The following is a 16,714-nucleotide window of genomic DNA, read 5'->3' as shown; positions in this document are numbered from 1 at the left end:
AACAGATGCCTTGGAGGCAATGTCACACATCTGCAACCATCTGATCTTTGACAAACCTGACAAAAATAAGCCAAAATAGACAAATGGGACCTAATTAAATTCCAGAGCTTCTGGACAGAAAAAAAAAACTATCATTAGAGTGAATCAGCAACCAACAGAATGGGAAAATGTTTTTGCAATCTACCCATCTGACAAATGGCTAATATTCATCATCTACAAAGAACTAAAACAGATTTACAAGAAAAAAACAAGCCCATTGAAAAGTGGGTGTAGGATATAAACAGACACTTGAGAAATGCCAGACATAGGTGATGGCAGGAAGGCAGCAAACCACATTGCCATGTATGGACCTATGCAACAATACTGCATGTTCTTCACATGTACCCCAAAACCTAAAATGCAATAAAATATATATATAAAAAAATAATCAAAACAAAGACAGGCTCATTCTGCAGAGGCCAGGACAGAATGCTCATCTCTTTAAGATTCTATTAAGATGCAGGAAAAACAAAAACAAATAAATATACACAGTAACATAAAACTAGGTAATCTACCTTAGGCATATTTATCATTGTTTCTTAATTTATATGATTATGGGATTCAATTCTCATGTTGGGGATTCGAACTGACCCAAAGCCTAGCCCTTTCTTTAGTTCTGAAAGGTTAAAAATTTAAATACACAAACTCTGTTGTACCTTATGGTTTAGGACTACCTACTGTAAATTATGGGGGTTAGACCAGTTTGAAATAGCCTACATCAGAAACTCAGATGTTTGAAATATCCAGTTCTCAGGAAGCATACAGAACATCCCATCCAAAAACTGCAGAATACAAATTCTTTCCTTCAGCACATGGATCATTCTCAAGAATAGAGCAAATGTTAGGTCACAAAACAGGTCTTAAAACATTACACAAATTGAAATAATACCAAACAACTTCTCTGACTAAAGTCTAGATAAAACTAGAAATCAATAACAAGAGGAGTTTGGGAACTATACAAACACATGGAAAGTAAACAATACGCTCCTGAATGGCCAGTGGATTGATGAAGAAATTAAGAAGAAAACTAAAAAGGTTTTTAAAACAAATGATAATGGAAATATACCAAAACCTATGAGATACAGCGAAAACAGTACTAAAATAGATGTCTATTTTAGTAAGCACCTAAATCAAAAAAGAAAAAAATCTCAAATAAACAATCTAGGCCAGGTGTGGTGGATCATATCTGTTATCCCAGCACTTTGGGAGGCTGAGGGGGGTGGATCAACTGATGTCAGAGTTCGAGACCAGCCTGGCCCACATGGTGACATGTCAGCTCTACTAAAATTACAAAAAGTAGCTGGGTTGTGGGTGCCTGCAATCCCAGCTATACGGGAGGCTGAAGCAGGAGAATGGCTTGAACCCAGGAGGCAGAGATTGTGGTGCACCAAGATTGCGCCACTGAACTCCAGCCTAGGTAACAAGAGCAAAACTCTGTCTCAAAAAACAAAAACAAAAACAACACAATCTAATGATGCATCTTAAAGACAAAAACAAAAACAACCCAATCTAATGATACATCTTAAAGAACTAGAAGAGCAGCCGGGCACTGTGGTTCTCATCTGTAATTGCAGCTATTGAGACATGAGAATGATTTCAACCTGGAAGGAGGAGGTTGCAGTGAGCCGAGATTGTGCCACTATACTCCAGCCTAGGCAACAGAGTGAAACTCTGTAAAAAACAAAAACCAAAAACCAAAAAATAGAAATTGAAGAAGCAGAGCAAACCAAACCTAAAATTAGTAGAAGAAAAGAAATAGCAGAGCATGAATTTGAAGTGCAAAAAAATACAAAAGATCAATGACAAAAATTCTTGGTTTTCTGAAAAGTTAACCTAAATTGACAAACCTTTAGCTAGAGTAACAAAAAAGAGAGAGAGAAGACCAAAATAGACAAAATCAGAAATGAAAAAGAAGGCATTACAGTTGATACTGCAGAAATTCAAGGAATCATTAGAAGATACTATAAATTGCCCACAAATTGGAAAATCTAGAAGAAATGAACAAATTCCTAGACATATAAAACTTAACAAGATTGAAGTAGGAAGAAATGCCAAACCTGAATAGACTAATAGTAAGTAAGATTGAAAGTGTAGTAAGTGTCCGGGTGAAGAAAAGCCTGGGACCTCATAGCGTCACTGCTGAATTTTACCATACGATTAAAGAAAAACTAATACCATCTAATATCATTTCTACTGAAACTATTCCAAAAAATAGACAAGGGGAGAATACTTCCAAGCTCATTCTATGAGTGTTATCCTGGTACCAAAGCCAGCAAAAGATATCAAAACAAAACAAAAACACTACAACAAAAACTACAGGCCAGTATCTCTGATAAATACCGATGCAAACGTCTGCAACAAAATACTGGTAAAATGAATTCAACAATACATTAGAAAGAGCATTCATTATAACCAAGTGGGATTTATCCCAGGGATGCAAGAATGGTTCAACCTATGCAAACCAATCAGTGAGATACATCATATCAACAGAATGAATAATTAAAAGCCATATGATCATTTCAATTGATGCTGAAAAGCATTTGATAATATTCAACCTCCCCTCATGATAAAAATGCTAAAAACACTGGGTCCATTAGTAACATACCTCAACATAATAAAAGTTTTATACAAGGGACTGTCAGCTAGTACCATACTGAATGGAGGAAAAAGCCTTTTCTCTAAGATCTGGAACATGACAAGGATGCCCACTTTCACCACTGTTATTCAGCGGGAATCTTAGAGCAATCAGACAAGAGAAAGAAATAGTGGGCATACAGATTGGAAAAGAAGAAGTCAAATTATCCTTGTTTACAGATGATATAATCTTATATTTAAAAAAACCTAAAGACTTCACAAAAAACTATTGGAATTGATAAATTCAGTAAAGTTGCAGAATTCAAAATCAACATACAAAAATCAGTAGCATTCCTATATGTCAACTGCGAACAATCTGAAAAAGAAACTAAAAAGCAATCCCATTTACAATAGCCAGAAGTAAAACTAAATACCTGGTAATTAAGCAAATAAGTGAATGATCTCTACAATAAACACTATAAAACACTGATGAAAGAAATTGAAGAGGAAACTACATAATGGAAAAATACTCCATGTTCATGGGTTGGAAGGATAAATATTGTTAAAATGTCCATACTACCCAAAGCAATCTACAGATTTCAATGCAATCCCTATCAAAATACCAACGGCATTCTTCACAGAAATAGAAAAAAATTCTAAAATTTATATGGAACCACAAAAGACCCAGAATAGCCACAGCAGTACTAAGCAAAAAGAACTAATCTGGAGTAATCCCATAACCTGACTTCAAATTATATTAGAGCTATAGTCACCAAAACAGCATGGCACTGACAGAAAAACAGACACATAGGACAATGGAACAGAACAGAGAGTCCAGAAACAGGTCCATACACATACAATGAACTCATTTTTGACAAAGGTATCAAGAGCATACACTGAAGAAAATCACTTCAACAAACAGTGCTGGGAAAACTGGAGATCCATATACAGAAGAATGAATCTAGACCTGTATATTTTGCCATATATGAAAATAAGATCAAAATTGATTAAAGACTTCAAGGCCTTAAACTATGAAACTCCCATAAGAAAACATTGAGAAAATCTCCAGGACATTTGTTGGGGAAAGAATTTCTTGAGCAATACACCGCAAGTTCAGGCAACTAAAGCACAAATGGACAAATGGAATCACATCAAGTTAAAAAGCTTCTGCGCAGCAAAGGAAACAATCAGCAAAGTGGAGAGACAACCCACAGAATAGAAGGAAATATTTGAAAACTGCTAAACTGACAAGGGATTTATAACCAGAATACACAAGAAGCTCAAACAACTCCATAGGGAAAATTGCAATAATCCATTCAAAAATGGGCAAAAGATTTGCATAGACACTTTTGAAAAGAAGACATACAAATGGCAGGCAGGCATATGAAAAGATGTTTAACATCATGAAACTACAGAGAAATTCAAATCAAAGCCGTGAATTGTCGTCTCGCCCCCATTAAAGTGGCTTCTATCCAAAAGACAGGCAATAGCAAACACTGGTGAGAAAAGGGAACCCTCGTGCACTGTTGGTGGGAATGTAAATTAGTACAACCACTATGAAGATCAGTTTGGAGATCCCTCAAAAAACTAAAAGTAGAACCATCATATGATCCAGCAATTCTACTGTTGGGTATAAACCCCAAAGACAGGAAATTAATTTATTAAAGATACAACTACACTCCCGTGTTTGCTGCAGCGCTGTTCACGCTAAGATTTGGCAGCAAAAAAAGTGTCCATCAACAAATTAATGGATAAAGAAAATGCAGTATATACACAATGGAGTACTATTCAGCCATAAAAAGAATGAGATTCTGTCATTTGCAACAACATGGATGAAACTGGAAATCATTATGTTAAGTGAAATAAGCACAAAAGGACAAACATAGCATATTCTTACTTATTTGTGGGATGTAAAAATCAAAACAATGAAACTCACAGGCATAGAAAGTGGGATGATGGTTACTAGAGGCTGGGAAGGGCGGTAGAGGGGAGGTGGAAATGGTCAATGGTTACAAAAATATAGAATGAATGAATATGACTATTTGATTATATGACAGTGTGACTATAGTCAATAAAACTTAACTGTACATTTTAAAGTAACTAAAATCATGTAATTGAATTGTTTGTAGCACTAAGGATAAATCCTTGATAGGATGGATACCCCATTCTCTGTCATGTGATTATTGTACATTGCATGTCTGTATTATAACATCTCATGTACTCCATGAAGAAATACATCTACCATGTACTCACAAAAATTGAAAAGAAAAAGAATTGTGGGCAATGAAATAAGAATAGAGTCAGTCTGCTTCTGGAGTGAAGTGCGTGCTCGGGAGGTGTGGACAAAATTGATGAAGAATAAATGAACTGGGAATCTGGATGAGTACAGCAAGCATCAACATCTTCTCCTATCAGGGTCCTTCTAAGAGCGTCAGTGACGTGGCAGGGCTGTCAAAACAGACACAAGGCAGGGATGAGAGCCCTCTGTGCAGTAGGAGGAGATGCAGGACCTGCCGGAAGCAAGAGAAGGATGAGAGACCTTAGGTCCTGATACCCGCTGCCTCAGTTCACAGGGCAACCAATAAATGAGATGGGGTAGAGAATTCATTTGTGGGCTGTTCATCCAGAGATGTGTTTATCGACATATTCTTCCATGTTTTTATTCAGAGTTGAATGTTACATACACATTTATGCATGACTGTGTTATTTTTATGTTTTAGTAATATCATTGTTATATTGTTATAACTAAATATAATTAAATTATAATATAATATAATAATTATGTATATTATATATAATATAATTAAAATATAATTATAATTATATTTAGTTATATCATTGTTGAATACAGTTGTCATTAGGCATAAACTTGCATATTCATTGAAGTTTTGCTTTTATTTCAATCAAATTTACAATTGTCCATAATTGAAAGAGTCAAATATTTGCACAGGATTCCTTGCGAAAAATGAGTGCCTTCTGTGCTTCTTACCAATCTCTGCTTTCCTTTTCTTTTTTTTTTTTTTTTTGAGACGGAGTTTCGCTCTTGTTACCCAGGCTGGAGTGCAATGGCACAATCTCGGCTCACCGCAACCTCCGCCCCCTGGGTTCAGGCAATTCTCCTGCCTCAGCCTCCTGAGTACCTGGGATTACAGGCACGCGCCACCGTGCCCAGCTAATTTTTTGTAATTTTTAGTAGAGACGGGGTTTCACCATGTTGACCAGGATGGTCTCGATCTGTTGACCTCGTGATCCACCCGCCTCAGCCTCCCAAAGTGCTGGGATTACAGGCTTGAGCCACCGCGCCCGGCCCAATCTCTGCTTTTCTAGGGAGCAAACACTTTCAACATTCTTAGCTGACGTTTTTGACTTGACCTCCGTATCTCTAAGTACCATTTGTTTATTGATACTGCTTGTTGTTTTTTTTTCAGTCACAGCCATTGTTGCCCAGCACAGTGGTGGGCGGGTGCCATAGTTAGAGCACTTGTTCTCTTTCACCCTTCCCATTCCTTCCTCTTCCCAGTGTATTATATAGTAATTATGTTTAGTTCAGTCATGCCGTGTTTCCTTTTCCGTGACTAATACTCTCACATGTCAACTTTAATACTTCTCACTTCTGGCACATTTGTTCCTCCTGGAGTTAATACTTGCCTTGTTTTTGTTTATTTTCTAAATAACTCTTATTAATTTAACTTTGATATCTCTTCTGTTTGTATGACTCTTCAATAAGTTAGAAACTTTGGGCATTCTATTAATTTTACTTTCTTGGAAATATCACTCCTGGGCCCTTCTGGTATTCTCCCATATGAAACGGACGCTTCTACCTATGAGCAGAGCCACCATCCTAGGATGTCCCTCCATCACCGTCTGGGACAGTGCTTTTACACGAAGTGGAGCCACCTGGGGTCCTTCCAAAATTCAAACTGCTTCAAGATGTCAAGACTGAGCCTTTGAGTCTTTCTGTCTCCTTACATGAGATGCCGAATCTGCTGGTTCATGGATGATAGCAAGGATCTCTCATGGTTTTCTGTATCACTTTCTTCATGGTGAGCATACACTAGCATATTTTTAATGAATTTATGTGCTTTTTCTCCTCAATTAGTAACAGGGCTTTTTTTTTTTCATTGTGCCAGAAAACATATTACATAAAATTTGGTATCTCAACTGTTTTGAAGTGTGCAGTACTGTAGTGTTATCTGTAAGCACACTGTTGTGCCACAGATCCCGATAACTTTTTATCTTACAAAACTGAAACTTTATGCTCATTGAACAAAAACTCCTCATTAATCCCCATTCCCCCCGCCCAGCCCTTGGCAATCACCATACTACTTTCAGGTTCTAAGGGTTCAGACACCTCATATAAATGGAATTGTGCAGTATTGGAGCTTCTTTGTGATTGGCTTATTTTACTTAGCCATGTTCTCCAGGTTCGTAGCATAGAACAGGATTTCCTCTTTTTAGGCTGAATAATATTCCATTGTCTGCATGTACCACATTTTTCTGATCAATTTATCTCTTAAGTGGTGCTTTGGTTGCCTCCATTTTGTGGCTGTTGTGATTAATGCTGCTATGGGCATGGGTGTGCAGATGGTTTTTTTCTTTACCTTCCCTCATTTTGGTGGAATCAATCTTTCAGTAGCTACTTCTGACAGCCCATATTTAAAGTCAGTTTATATATTTCAATGTTGTCCATTATTATTTTGCTTCTCTCCAGGAAGAGGATAGGAGTGTATAAGGGCACCCTTTGGCACAGCATTTTATAGGAAAGAAAGAGATAGTATAACCGACCAGTGCTGGGTCTAGACATTCTGCAATTTCAGAACTAAAGTGGATATAAAAATAATTTTTGTAAAAAATGTCCTTCCCGGAAGGGGGAGTCATCCGCAAATATGATGGACCTGGGACAGCAGACTCCCCTGCTAGGCCTCTTCCATGGGGCCCTTTTTGCAGTGACTGGGGTTTCTTCCCATTTTTCTCTAACCAGTGTCTTGACTCAAGGGGCAAGGTGTGTCTGCAGCTGTGCCCACACTTAGAGGAACCTCAGTGGTGTCAGTACATTATAAATATTTGCTTATTACGGGTTCTTTTATAATTTATGAGGTATGTATTTTGATTTCATTTTACTGGCAACACAATAAAACAGGATGTGGTTAACCTAACAATCACATCCACTTTTCTGGGTCAAAAAGGCCTGCCTGGTCAAAAAGACCTGTCTGAGAAAAAGACAGTTCTTGCTGCCATAAAAAAGAATGAGTTCATGTCCTTTGCAGGGACATGGATGAAGCTGGGAGCCATCATTCTCAGCAGACTAACACAGGAACAGAAAACCAAACACTACATGTTCTCACTCATAAATGGGGGTTGAACAATGAGAATACATGGACTCTGGGAGGGGAGCATCATACACTGGGGCCTGTCAGGGGGTGGAGCAGAAGGGGAGGGAGAGCATTAATGGGAGCAGCAACCATCATGACACATGGATACCTATGTAACAGACCTGCATGCTCTGCAGATGTATTCCAGAACTTGAAGTTAAAAAAAAAAGAAAAAGAAAACACAGTCCTTGTTAGATTGAGGATTCAGGAAGAACCGGATGGGCAGGGCAGGAGGGTTTTTACTTGGAACCTGGAAAATGAGGAATGACATCCTCTCCCCACCCTGCCGCTCAGCCCCAGAGTCCACCTTCTAGGTGCAGGAGCAGCAAAATGGCGCCACCTGGTGATCAGTGCTCTTCCTTTCCCAGATCAAGCACAGCCCTGAAATCCACCTGTCCCTCCTGTGTGCCTGGGATTTCTTCACTGGATACCAGCCAGAGTCAGCTTTCCTGTAAAGCAGAAAAAGCATGAGGTTAAACCATTTTAGGGGAGGAATAATATCTCCATCTCTGGAGAGATCCCTGTCACTGTGTTCAGTGGAAGGGCCAAGCCTCACTACCCATGCAGAGAGGCGGCTCTGGCCATAATGGCACCTGTGGAGAGATGAGGACCTGTGTCTTCTACACTGATGGCCAAAGCCTGCAGACTGTGTGATGGCTTCCCCTCAGGTGTGTCCTATCAGGTTCACCGAGGCCTCAAAAAATGCACCACACTCACTACCTCCAGTTGTGTTGAAATGGCACTGTTTGGGGTACATACCCATGCTTGTTGTCCTGTGATGGTTAATGACAAGGACATACATGTGGAGCAGGTTAAGGAGCAGAAAGTTTAATAGACAAAGAAGAGAGAGAAATCTTTATCATACAGAGAAGACAGGTTGCTCCAATTGGATTTCAGGATTTGGGGTGGGATGCAACCGACTTTATGGAGAGGCTTTAGGAGGCAGTGATTGATTTACATAGGGCTCAGGGGATTGGCTGGACCAGGTGTGCCATTTACATAGCCTGTGAAGAAACTGGCCCTCCCACCCTAGTCTTTTATTATGCAAATGTAGCCTCTACCTGCCTGGCATCCTGACCTGCACACTCGGCTTTGACTGGTGCCATGAAACTCACACATGAGTAGACAAAGAAAAGGGAGGGGGAACCGCCATGTTGGGTGTACCTGGCTTTTAGTACAGCTGCCGGCATTTACATATGCAAACTTCCAGTTTGCCGCTTTTCAGGCTTTCTGTTAGAAAAGAAATAGTTTTGGGACTGGTTTTTATGAAAGAAAAATTCCACTGAGAACTCTTTTATCCTCTCTGTCTAAAATAATTTCTTAATAACTTCTGTATTATTCCTCTCAGGAGTGATAACTGTAACTGCTGTTAGGAGGTGTTGGGCAATGATTATTTTTGGCCACTTTCTGCTGAGAAGGGGGTGTTGTGTGGGGGACAGCAGTTGGGGCTTTTCCTGAGGTTGATTTAAGAGTCTTCAGAAGAATGACATGACCATGTGTGGCTGTTTTCAGCACCACTTGGAGTTTGATTGCTTCTAGGTGAAAGGAGATAAATTTTACAAAAGGGTTTAAAATATCGAGTTAGAATACGAGGATTAAGATTACCATTATTAATGAGGGTAGTATACACCGTAATTATGACAGTGGAGTTTGACACCTGTTTATTTTAATGGATTGTAACACCAGTTTGCCTCCACTAGATGTCACTGTACATTATTAGAAATCTTCATATAAAAACATTTTACTTTGGGAAAAAGATATTTTTCTGCTTGACTTGCCATTAGATGATAACTTTAGGTTTACACCATTTTTTATAACTTGCAATATGATTTGGAGACATACATCACTGGGTGGCTAAAATGCCTGCTTTGGTCCACATAAATCCACTTTTAAAAATTAAAGATTTTGTCGCTCTTTTAAAAAATCCATTTTCCTCCTTTATCTCTGCATTGTTATTCCTTGCACACACTTTGTTTAGTATACATTAAAATGTGTCACTTCCAAATCTAGTAGCAATTCATGGTACCGCTATGACCTCAGTAGAGCTCTGATTCCTTTAGCACAGGGAATGTGTTATCGATTCTGCTCTGGATGATGTAAATCCATTTATATTTTTTTTTACTTGTTTGAGATGTTGTTCCTCATCTGTAAAATGTAGATGTGGACATGGCCTGAATTACTAAGTGGTTTTATTTCTTCATTCCTCTGATATTTGTTGTGCACCTACTGCAAGTCAAACACGTGGCATGACATTGTTTCCTTGATCACACCACATCACATGAGAAAATGAGACATTATAGCCAGCTGTGGGGGCTCACACCTGTAGTCCTAGCTACTCAGGAAGCTGAGGCAGGAGAATCACTTCAGACCAGGATGTGAGGTTACAGTGAGGTATGATATCACCATTGCATTTCAGCCTGGGCAACAGACCCTGTCTCTGAAGAACAGTGAAGACATTGTGAGCTGTCTGCACTGACTCTGTGTCTCATGAGATTCATGTCCTGTAATTTCTCATGTGGAACAGCATCTCCATGTGGTTCCCATGAATGTGTGTCTGGCATTTCTTTTCTATCCTTTACTTTCAAATTTTCTGTATCTTCTACTGAAATTTATGGCTTTTGTAAATAGCCTGTGGTTATTTATGGATTGACTTCTTTTTCCCCCTCTGCACTGTTTATCTTGTCATTGGAGTCTGTGAGTCCATTACGTTTAATGTCTTTGTTGGCCTCATTGGGTTTAAGTCTGTGCATTGTCATTTGCTGCCTTCTAATATTATCTGTTTTTCACTCAACTATTTTTCTTCTGTTGCCTTCTTTAGATGAATAAGAAACTTTGCATTATTGTGGTCTTCCAAATAACTGTTTCAGTTACAATTTCTCTTATTATTTCTTTAATTATCTGAGAAAGCACAATAATCCATGCCTTATTATAACCAACAGCAGATCATAACTTCCCTGACCTTCACCTACCTGTGCAGACAGCCCAGGGGAGAATCAGTGCCCTGGCTCTGAGACACAGCAGGTGGAAGCAGGAGAGTAACTGGATGATGAAGCTGTAGCTGCAGAGGCATCCGGGCCCCTCACCTGCACTCCTCGTACATGTCTCCTCCACTGAATGCCTGCGATGGCCTCTCCTCCATATGCTCCTGCGGGAGTCTCCCAATCTTCACTGACAGCAGCTCCACCCTTTTACTCACTCAGTCCAACACTGTGGGTGTCCTTGATTCTTCTTTCTCACACCATAGATGCAATCCATTAGTAAGTGCTGTGAAGTCCATCTTCAAATTCATCCAGAATCCCATCACTTCCCACCATTTACCCTGCTCACACCCCAGTCAAGGTAACCAGCATCTCCATCCTGGAATACTGTGCTCCTTCCCCACCATTTCCCTGCTGCCTCACTTTTCCCCCACTTCTCAATTCTGTTCTCAGCACAGCAGCCAGAGACAAGCTTTCAAAGTATAAGTCCTACCATGTCCCAGTTTTCGAAACTGTCCTCTAACTCCCCATGTCATTCAGAGCAAAGGTCAAAACCATTCCCACACCCTCCAGGCCTATCTGCTCTGGCCACACCTCTGACCTCATTTCAGTTTCTCTGTCCAGCCCTTCTGGCCTCTTCCTCCTTCCAGGAACACAGACATTTTCCTGCCCTGGTGCATCTGCACTGAAGGTTCCTGCCTGAAAAGAGCTTTCCCAGTCATCCTTGTGGACAGCTCCTCACATCCCTCAAGTCTTCACTCAAAGATCACATTTGCAATGAGGCCCATGCTGACCACCCAGCACAACAGCTGGATCACCCACACTCTGGATCACCTGCCCCACAGCACTTGCCATGTTCTAACTCAAGCATTTTCTGCTCTTACTCTGCTTATACTATATCTATATTCTACCTAAAGAGGTGTCCAGTCTTTTGGCTTCTCTGGACCGCACAGGAAGTATAATTGTCTTGAGCCACACATAAAATACACTAATGACAGCTGATGAGCAGTAAAAAATAGAAACAAGAAAAAAAAGTATGTGCAAAATTTTCATATCTGCCACCACAGATAAGCAGAGACCTCCTCATATTGGAAGCTGTCCTTGGCCACATGCAGCCTGTGAGCCACAGGTTGGATAAGATTGCATCTAGAACGCATACACCAGAAGGCTGGAAATCCTTCTGTTTTTACTAAAATGTTTTCTAAATGCAAAAGCAGTCATATACCTAGCAGATAACAAATGTCAGTTAAATGAATGATCACTGAAGGGCATCTCCCTAGTGTAAAGGCAATATCTTTATTAATGTAGCCTCAGACCAAATGCTGTTTTGTGGCAGCTGAAGAGCAACATCATCTCACACTGACATCAGTGCTGCCAGAGCTTTTCTCACCAGGGCGGCATGTGTGCCCTCCGTCCCTGCCTCCCTCCTCCCACACGCTGCAGCACACAACCATATTTTTCCCTTAGGAAAGATAACCCTAGGCTTGTGGGTCTGATTTTCCAACCACATATGAATCTAAGTTAGACTCTGCTTTATAAATCCATGAGTTTGGTTTGAAGGCAGCCCTAGGATCACTACGACTCAGGCAGGAAGAAGTAGGAGATAGAGCAGAAGAGAGTTCCAACAGAAAGTTACCTATGATGAGAAACTATGGGAGCCCTCCCCTCTGCAAGTTTCAGAATCTATTTGTTTAAGAAGGTTGGGGGAAAGATGGAAAATACAATCCAGCAAAGAGACCAGGACGGAGGGTGAGAGGGACAGGGGTCTGAAAATTTGTCTCCAGATACCACAGGACTTCAATGTGTAGAGACCACCATAGGTGACACTCAAGTCCCTGTGGTTACAGGGACAAGCTTCTACTGAAGGGCCAAGGATGATGGAGCAGCAAAGATGGCCCAGCCAAGCAGTGACCACATAAAGCCCACAGTAGCCTGCACACCCACTGGACTCAGTCCCATCAACTCTCCAGCCCTGCAACAAATCAGCACAAGAAACACGTGGACTGTGGAAGTTTCTCAGTTCTTCCATTTATTTTGTCTCACAAATTTCAGGAATCTTCTCCTTTATTTAACCCATCAATGTCTCATGGAAATAATTTGAAGAAGTAAATTACATTCAGATTCTAATTTTAATAGGAAAGTAAGAAGTTACTGCTCAGTGCACCATGAAGTTGAGACAGAGATGGAGCCATCCCAGCCCCAGGTCTCTGGAACAGGAAAGGTGACCAGGGAAGGAATGCAGGTCAGCATGGGGAAGGGGTCAGGGTGGACACGGGGCTGGGCTGGTCTTCCCACCTCCTCACATTATGTCTATAGGGACACAGACACATTCAGATGCCTTTGGAGTAAGAGACGTTAGGGTTCTCGAAGTCACAAATGGAAGGTGTGGATAAATCTTGCCTCAGTCCCACACAAGGCAGCTGTCTCACACTATAAAAAAAATTCATTAACAAATTTATATCAGTCACACTTTAAACAACCCATCACCAGCTCAATACATCCAAGTCAAAGAAACCCCATAACACAGCTATTCCCACTGTTCCCCCCAAAACCCCACATACATCTCCCAAGATCTCACCTTTACAAGCCGTGAGAGACACATCAGAGCCCTGCGCACTCTCGCTTCCTGGGGTTGAACAAAAACAGAGCCTGGTCAGAGCCCATAGCAAACGCCGCTAGAGGAGGAACTGCGGGCTGGGTGAGCTCCCCCATGGGCTCCCGACCACAATATCCCAGTGATCTCAGGGATCAGACTCCTTCATACTTACTTGCAGCCTGAGAGTAGCTTCCTCCTTTTTTGTCTGTGGGAAGAAAATATCCTGTGAGGGCTCAGAAAGGTGGCAGGGCCATGAGGTCCTAGAGGAACCTCCTAGTCTTGGAACCCAGAGAAGTTTCCAGAAATGTGTGACTGCAGACTCAGGGAAGGATCAGGAAAAACAGGGAAAGCAGGTGTGGGTCCTGGACTAACTTCCCTCCTAAGGACTGTCCTCAGCAGGGACGTTCCCTTGTGACCTGTGACTGCTGGGATCAGGTCCCCAGCACCACAGTCATCAAGGTGATACATCTGTCCTTCATTGTCACAGGTGCTTTACACAAGAGTAAGTGCTGGCACACAGGGCCCAGGCTGGGCGGCTCATGAGTGTGGATGCTGCTTCCCAGTAACCAGGCAGGACACACTTCTACCTGGGGCTTGGAACCCTCAGTGGGACAAGAAATCTCAGACCCCACTCCTCACCCCTTCCTCACCTGAGCTCTTCTTCCTCCACATCACAGCAGCGACCACAGCTCCAGCGAGTGCTCCAAGGATAGCCAAGGCAGCCACAATGCCCATGATGGGGATGGTGGGCTGGGAAGACGGCTCTGGGAAAGGAGGAGAAGGTGAGGGGCCCTGATCCCAGGTCCCAGCCCCCAGCCCCAACCCTGCTAAAGGTCTCCAGAGGGGCTCCTGGTTTCCCTAAGAGATATGACACCCCCATCTCCCTCCTTACCCCATCTCAGGGTGAGGGGCTCCGGCAGCCCCTCGTGCTGCACATGGCATGTGTATCTGTGCTCCTCTCCAGAAAGCACCACCACAGCAGCCCACTTCTGGAAGGTTCTATCCCCTGCGGGCCTGGTCTCTATGAGCTCCATGTCCTGGGTCTGGTCCTCCCCATCCCGCTGCCAGGTCAGTGTGATCTCCGCAGGGTAGAAGCCCAGGGCCCAGCACCTCAGGGTGGCCTCATGGTCAGAGACGGGGTGGTGGGTCACGTGTGTCTTAGGGGGCTCTGAAGGGAAGAGTCAGAAAATTCAGCCATCTTGCATCTCTCATGGGACACCGCTGCAGCACCCACGTGACCATCCTGAAAATGGACAGGACACCTGGGGTAGGGAAGGGAGCACAGAACCCAGACACCAGCCTGGACACAGGCACCTGGAATAATGTCCTGGTTTTTGGAAAGTTCTAGTTTCTGAGTGGGTTCTGGGACTTCTGGTCCTGATCTGAGTGGAGGTTAAGGGACTCAGAGGAGCTGGAGTCAGACCCCCGCACACATTGAGTGTGAGGCAGAGGACAAGGCAGGAGAGGAAAATGCTGGTGCCCAGTGCTGTTGTGGGGTCACAGGGAACGCCTGATCAGTATTCCTGGGATTGACTTTCCCTCCTTTCCCTCAGAGACTGCAACCCTTAATAGTATCAGAGAGCAGGGCGGACCCTCACAGTCACTCTCTGGTACAGGATCTGGAAACCCGGGAGGATTCCTCTCCCTCAGGACCAGAGGGAGTGCGATATTCGAGTGTTGGTCCCATTTTCCTCCCCTCCTTCTGCAAGGCCAGCGGGAGGTCTACAGGTGATCAGGGAGGTTCCCCCTGGCCCCTGGTACCCGCGCGCTGCAGCGTCTCCTTCCCGTTCTCCAGGTATCTGCGGAGCCACTCCACGCACGTGCCCTCCAGGTAGGCTCTCATCCTCTCAGCCTCATTGGCCGCCTCCCACTTGCGCTGGGTGATCTGAGCCGCCACGTCCGCGGCCGTCCAGGAGCGCAGGTCCTCGTTCAGGGCGATGTAGTCCTTGCCGTCGTAGGCGTCCTGCCAGTACCCACGGAGGAGGCGCCCGTCCGGCCCCACGTCGCAGCCAGACATCCACTGGATAGTGTGAGACCCTGGCCCCGCCCCCGCGTCAGCTCCTCCCATTTCCAGTTTAGGCAAAAGTCCCGGTCCCCGCCCCACCAACCCGCGGGGATTTTTGCCTAAACTGAAAATGAAACCGGGTAAAGGCGCCCGAGTTCCTCCCGGGTCGAGGGTCTGGGCAGGTCCCGCAGTCTCGGGTGGATCTTGGACCGGGAGACTCTGGGAGACCCGGGACGTCCGTGGCGGATGGGAGGGGTCGTGACCTGCGCCCGAGCCGGGGTCACTCACCGGCGTCGGTCTGGTTGTAGTAGCCGCGGAGGGTCCGCAGGTCCACTCGGTCAATCTGTGCGTTGGCCTTGGCTTTCCGTGTCTCCTCGTCCCAATACTCCGGCCCCTCCTGCTCCACCCACGGCGCCCGCGGCTCCATCCTCGGACTCGCGGCGTCGCTGTCGAACCGCACGAACTGCGTGTCGTCCACGTAGCCCACGTAGATGAAGCGGGGCTCCCCGCGGCCGGGCCGGGACATGGCGGTGTGAAAATACCTCATGGAGTGGGAGCCTGGGAGCGAGGAGGAGCTGAGACCCGCCCGACCCTCCTCCCGCCGCGGCTCCGGGGTCCTGCGTCCCCGCCTGGCGGCCCCTCGCTCCTCCCCGCAGAGTCCGTTTCCCTCCCCACCCCGCACTCACCCGCCCCGGTCTCAGTCAGGGCCAGGGCCCCCGAGAGCAACAGGAGGAGGGTTCGGGGCGCCAGGACCGTCATCCTCGGCGCCTGGGGAGAATTTGACTCTAGGTGGGTGACTGCGGACTTTAGAACCAGGACCGCAGGGACGCTGATTGGCTTCTCTGGAAACCCGGCACCCAATGGGAGTGGGAACTGGGTCCGCGTCGTGAGTATCCAGGAAGAAGGAACCGACACAGTTTGGGAGAGGAAGAGAAACTCTGCGGAGATGGGGAATCCCCAACGCTGCGCCTCCACAATCCAAACACCGCCTTCGGGGTCTGATACCGTCAGAGCCACCCCTGGGGCCCTGGGACTTCGCCCTGACCCCTCTCCTCCTGTGTCAAGTGCTCTGTCTCAATGTCTTCCTGAGTCTTGCCCAGGAGCTGCTGAGAAACCAGAGAGAAACCCTCGACATGGGCCCGGTCCCTCT

At 44.2% G+C, this 16,714-nt stretch overlaps 1 protein-coding gene and 1 pseudogene across 1 annotated transcript; one reads left to right on the top strand and one right to left on the bottom strand.

Annotated features, from left to right (window-relative positions):
• Window positions 1-11,099: 11,099 nt before the first annotated feature.
• Window positions 11,100-11,878, top strand: LOC144582388 (uncharacterized; annotated as a pseudogene).
• Window positions 11,879-12,964: 1,086 nt separating this feature from the next.
• On the bottom strand, window positions 12,965-16,345 carry LOC144582059 (saoe class I histocompatibility antigen, A alpha chain-like). Its single transcript, XM_078368474.1, has 8 exons — window positions 16,251-16,345; window positions 15,853-16,122; window positions 15,321-15,596; window positions 14,452-14,727; window positions 14,210-14,323; window positions 13,732-13,764; window positions 13,542-13,589; window positions 12,965-13,393 (listed from the first exon to the last, which is right to left on the bottom strand). Exons 1-8 carry the CDS (start codon window positions 16,321-16,323, stop codon window positions 13,389-13,391), a joined length of 1,095 nt encoding a protein of 364 aa, XP_078224600.1. The 5' UTR covers window positions 16,324-16,345; the 3' UTR covers window positions 12,965-13,388.
• Between the last annotated feature and the right edge of the window lie 369 nt (window positions 16,346-16,714).

The sequence above is a fragment of the Callithrix jacchus genome, chromosome 4 (genome assembly GCF_049354715.1).
Source record: "Callithrix jacchus isolate 240 chromosome 4, calJac240_pri, whole genome shotgun sequence".
Classification (NCBI taxonomy): domain Eukaryota; kingdom Metazoa; phylum Chordata; class Mammalia; order Primates; family Cebidae; genus Callithrix; species Callithrix jacchus.
This window is presented reverse-complemented; position numbering and strand designations above follow the sequence as displayed.

Bases quoted from the DNA above. Each gene is read 5' to 3' on its own strand.
- LOC144582059 (XM_078368474.1), bottom strand. From the start codon at position 16,323: ATGACGGTCCTGGCGCCCCGAACCCTCCTCCTGTTGCTCTCGGGGGCC. The intron at 15,597-15,852 runs GTGAGTGACCCC...GGGCGGGGCCAG, and splicing joins CTACAACCAGACCGACGCCG to GGTCTCACACTATCCAGTGG. The intron at 13,590-13,731 runs GTAAGTATGAAG...GTTCAACCCCAG, and splicing joins AAGCTACTCTCAGGCTGCAA to GAAGCGAGAGTGCGCAGGGC.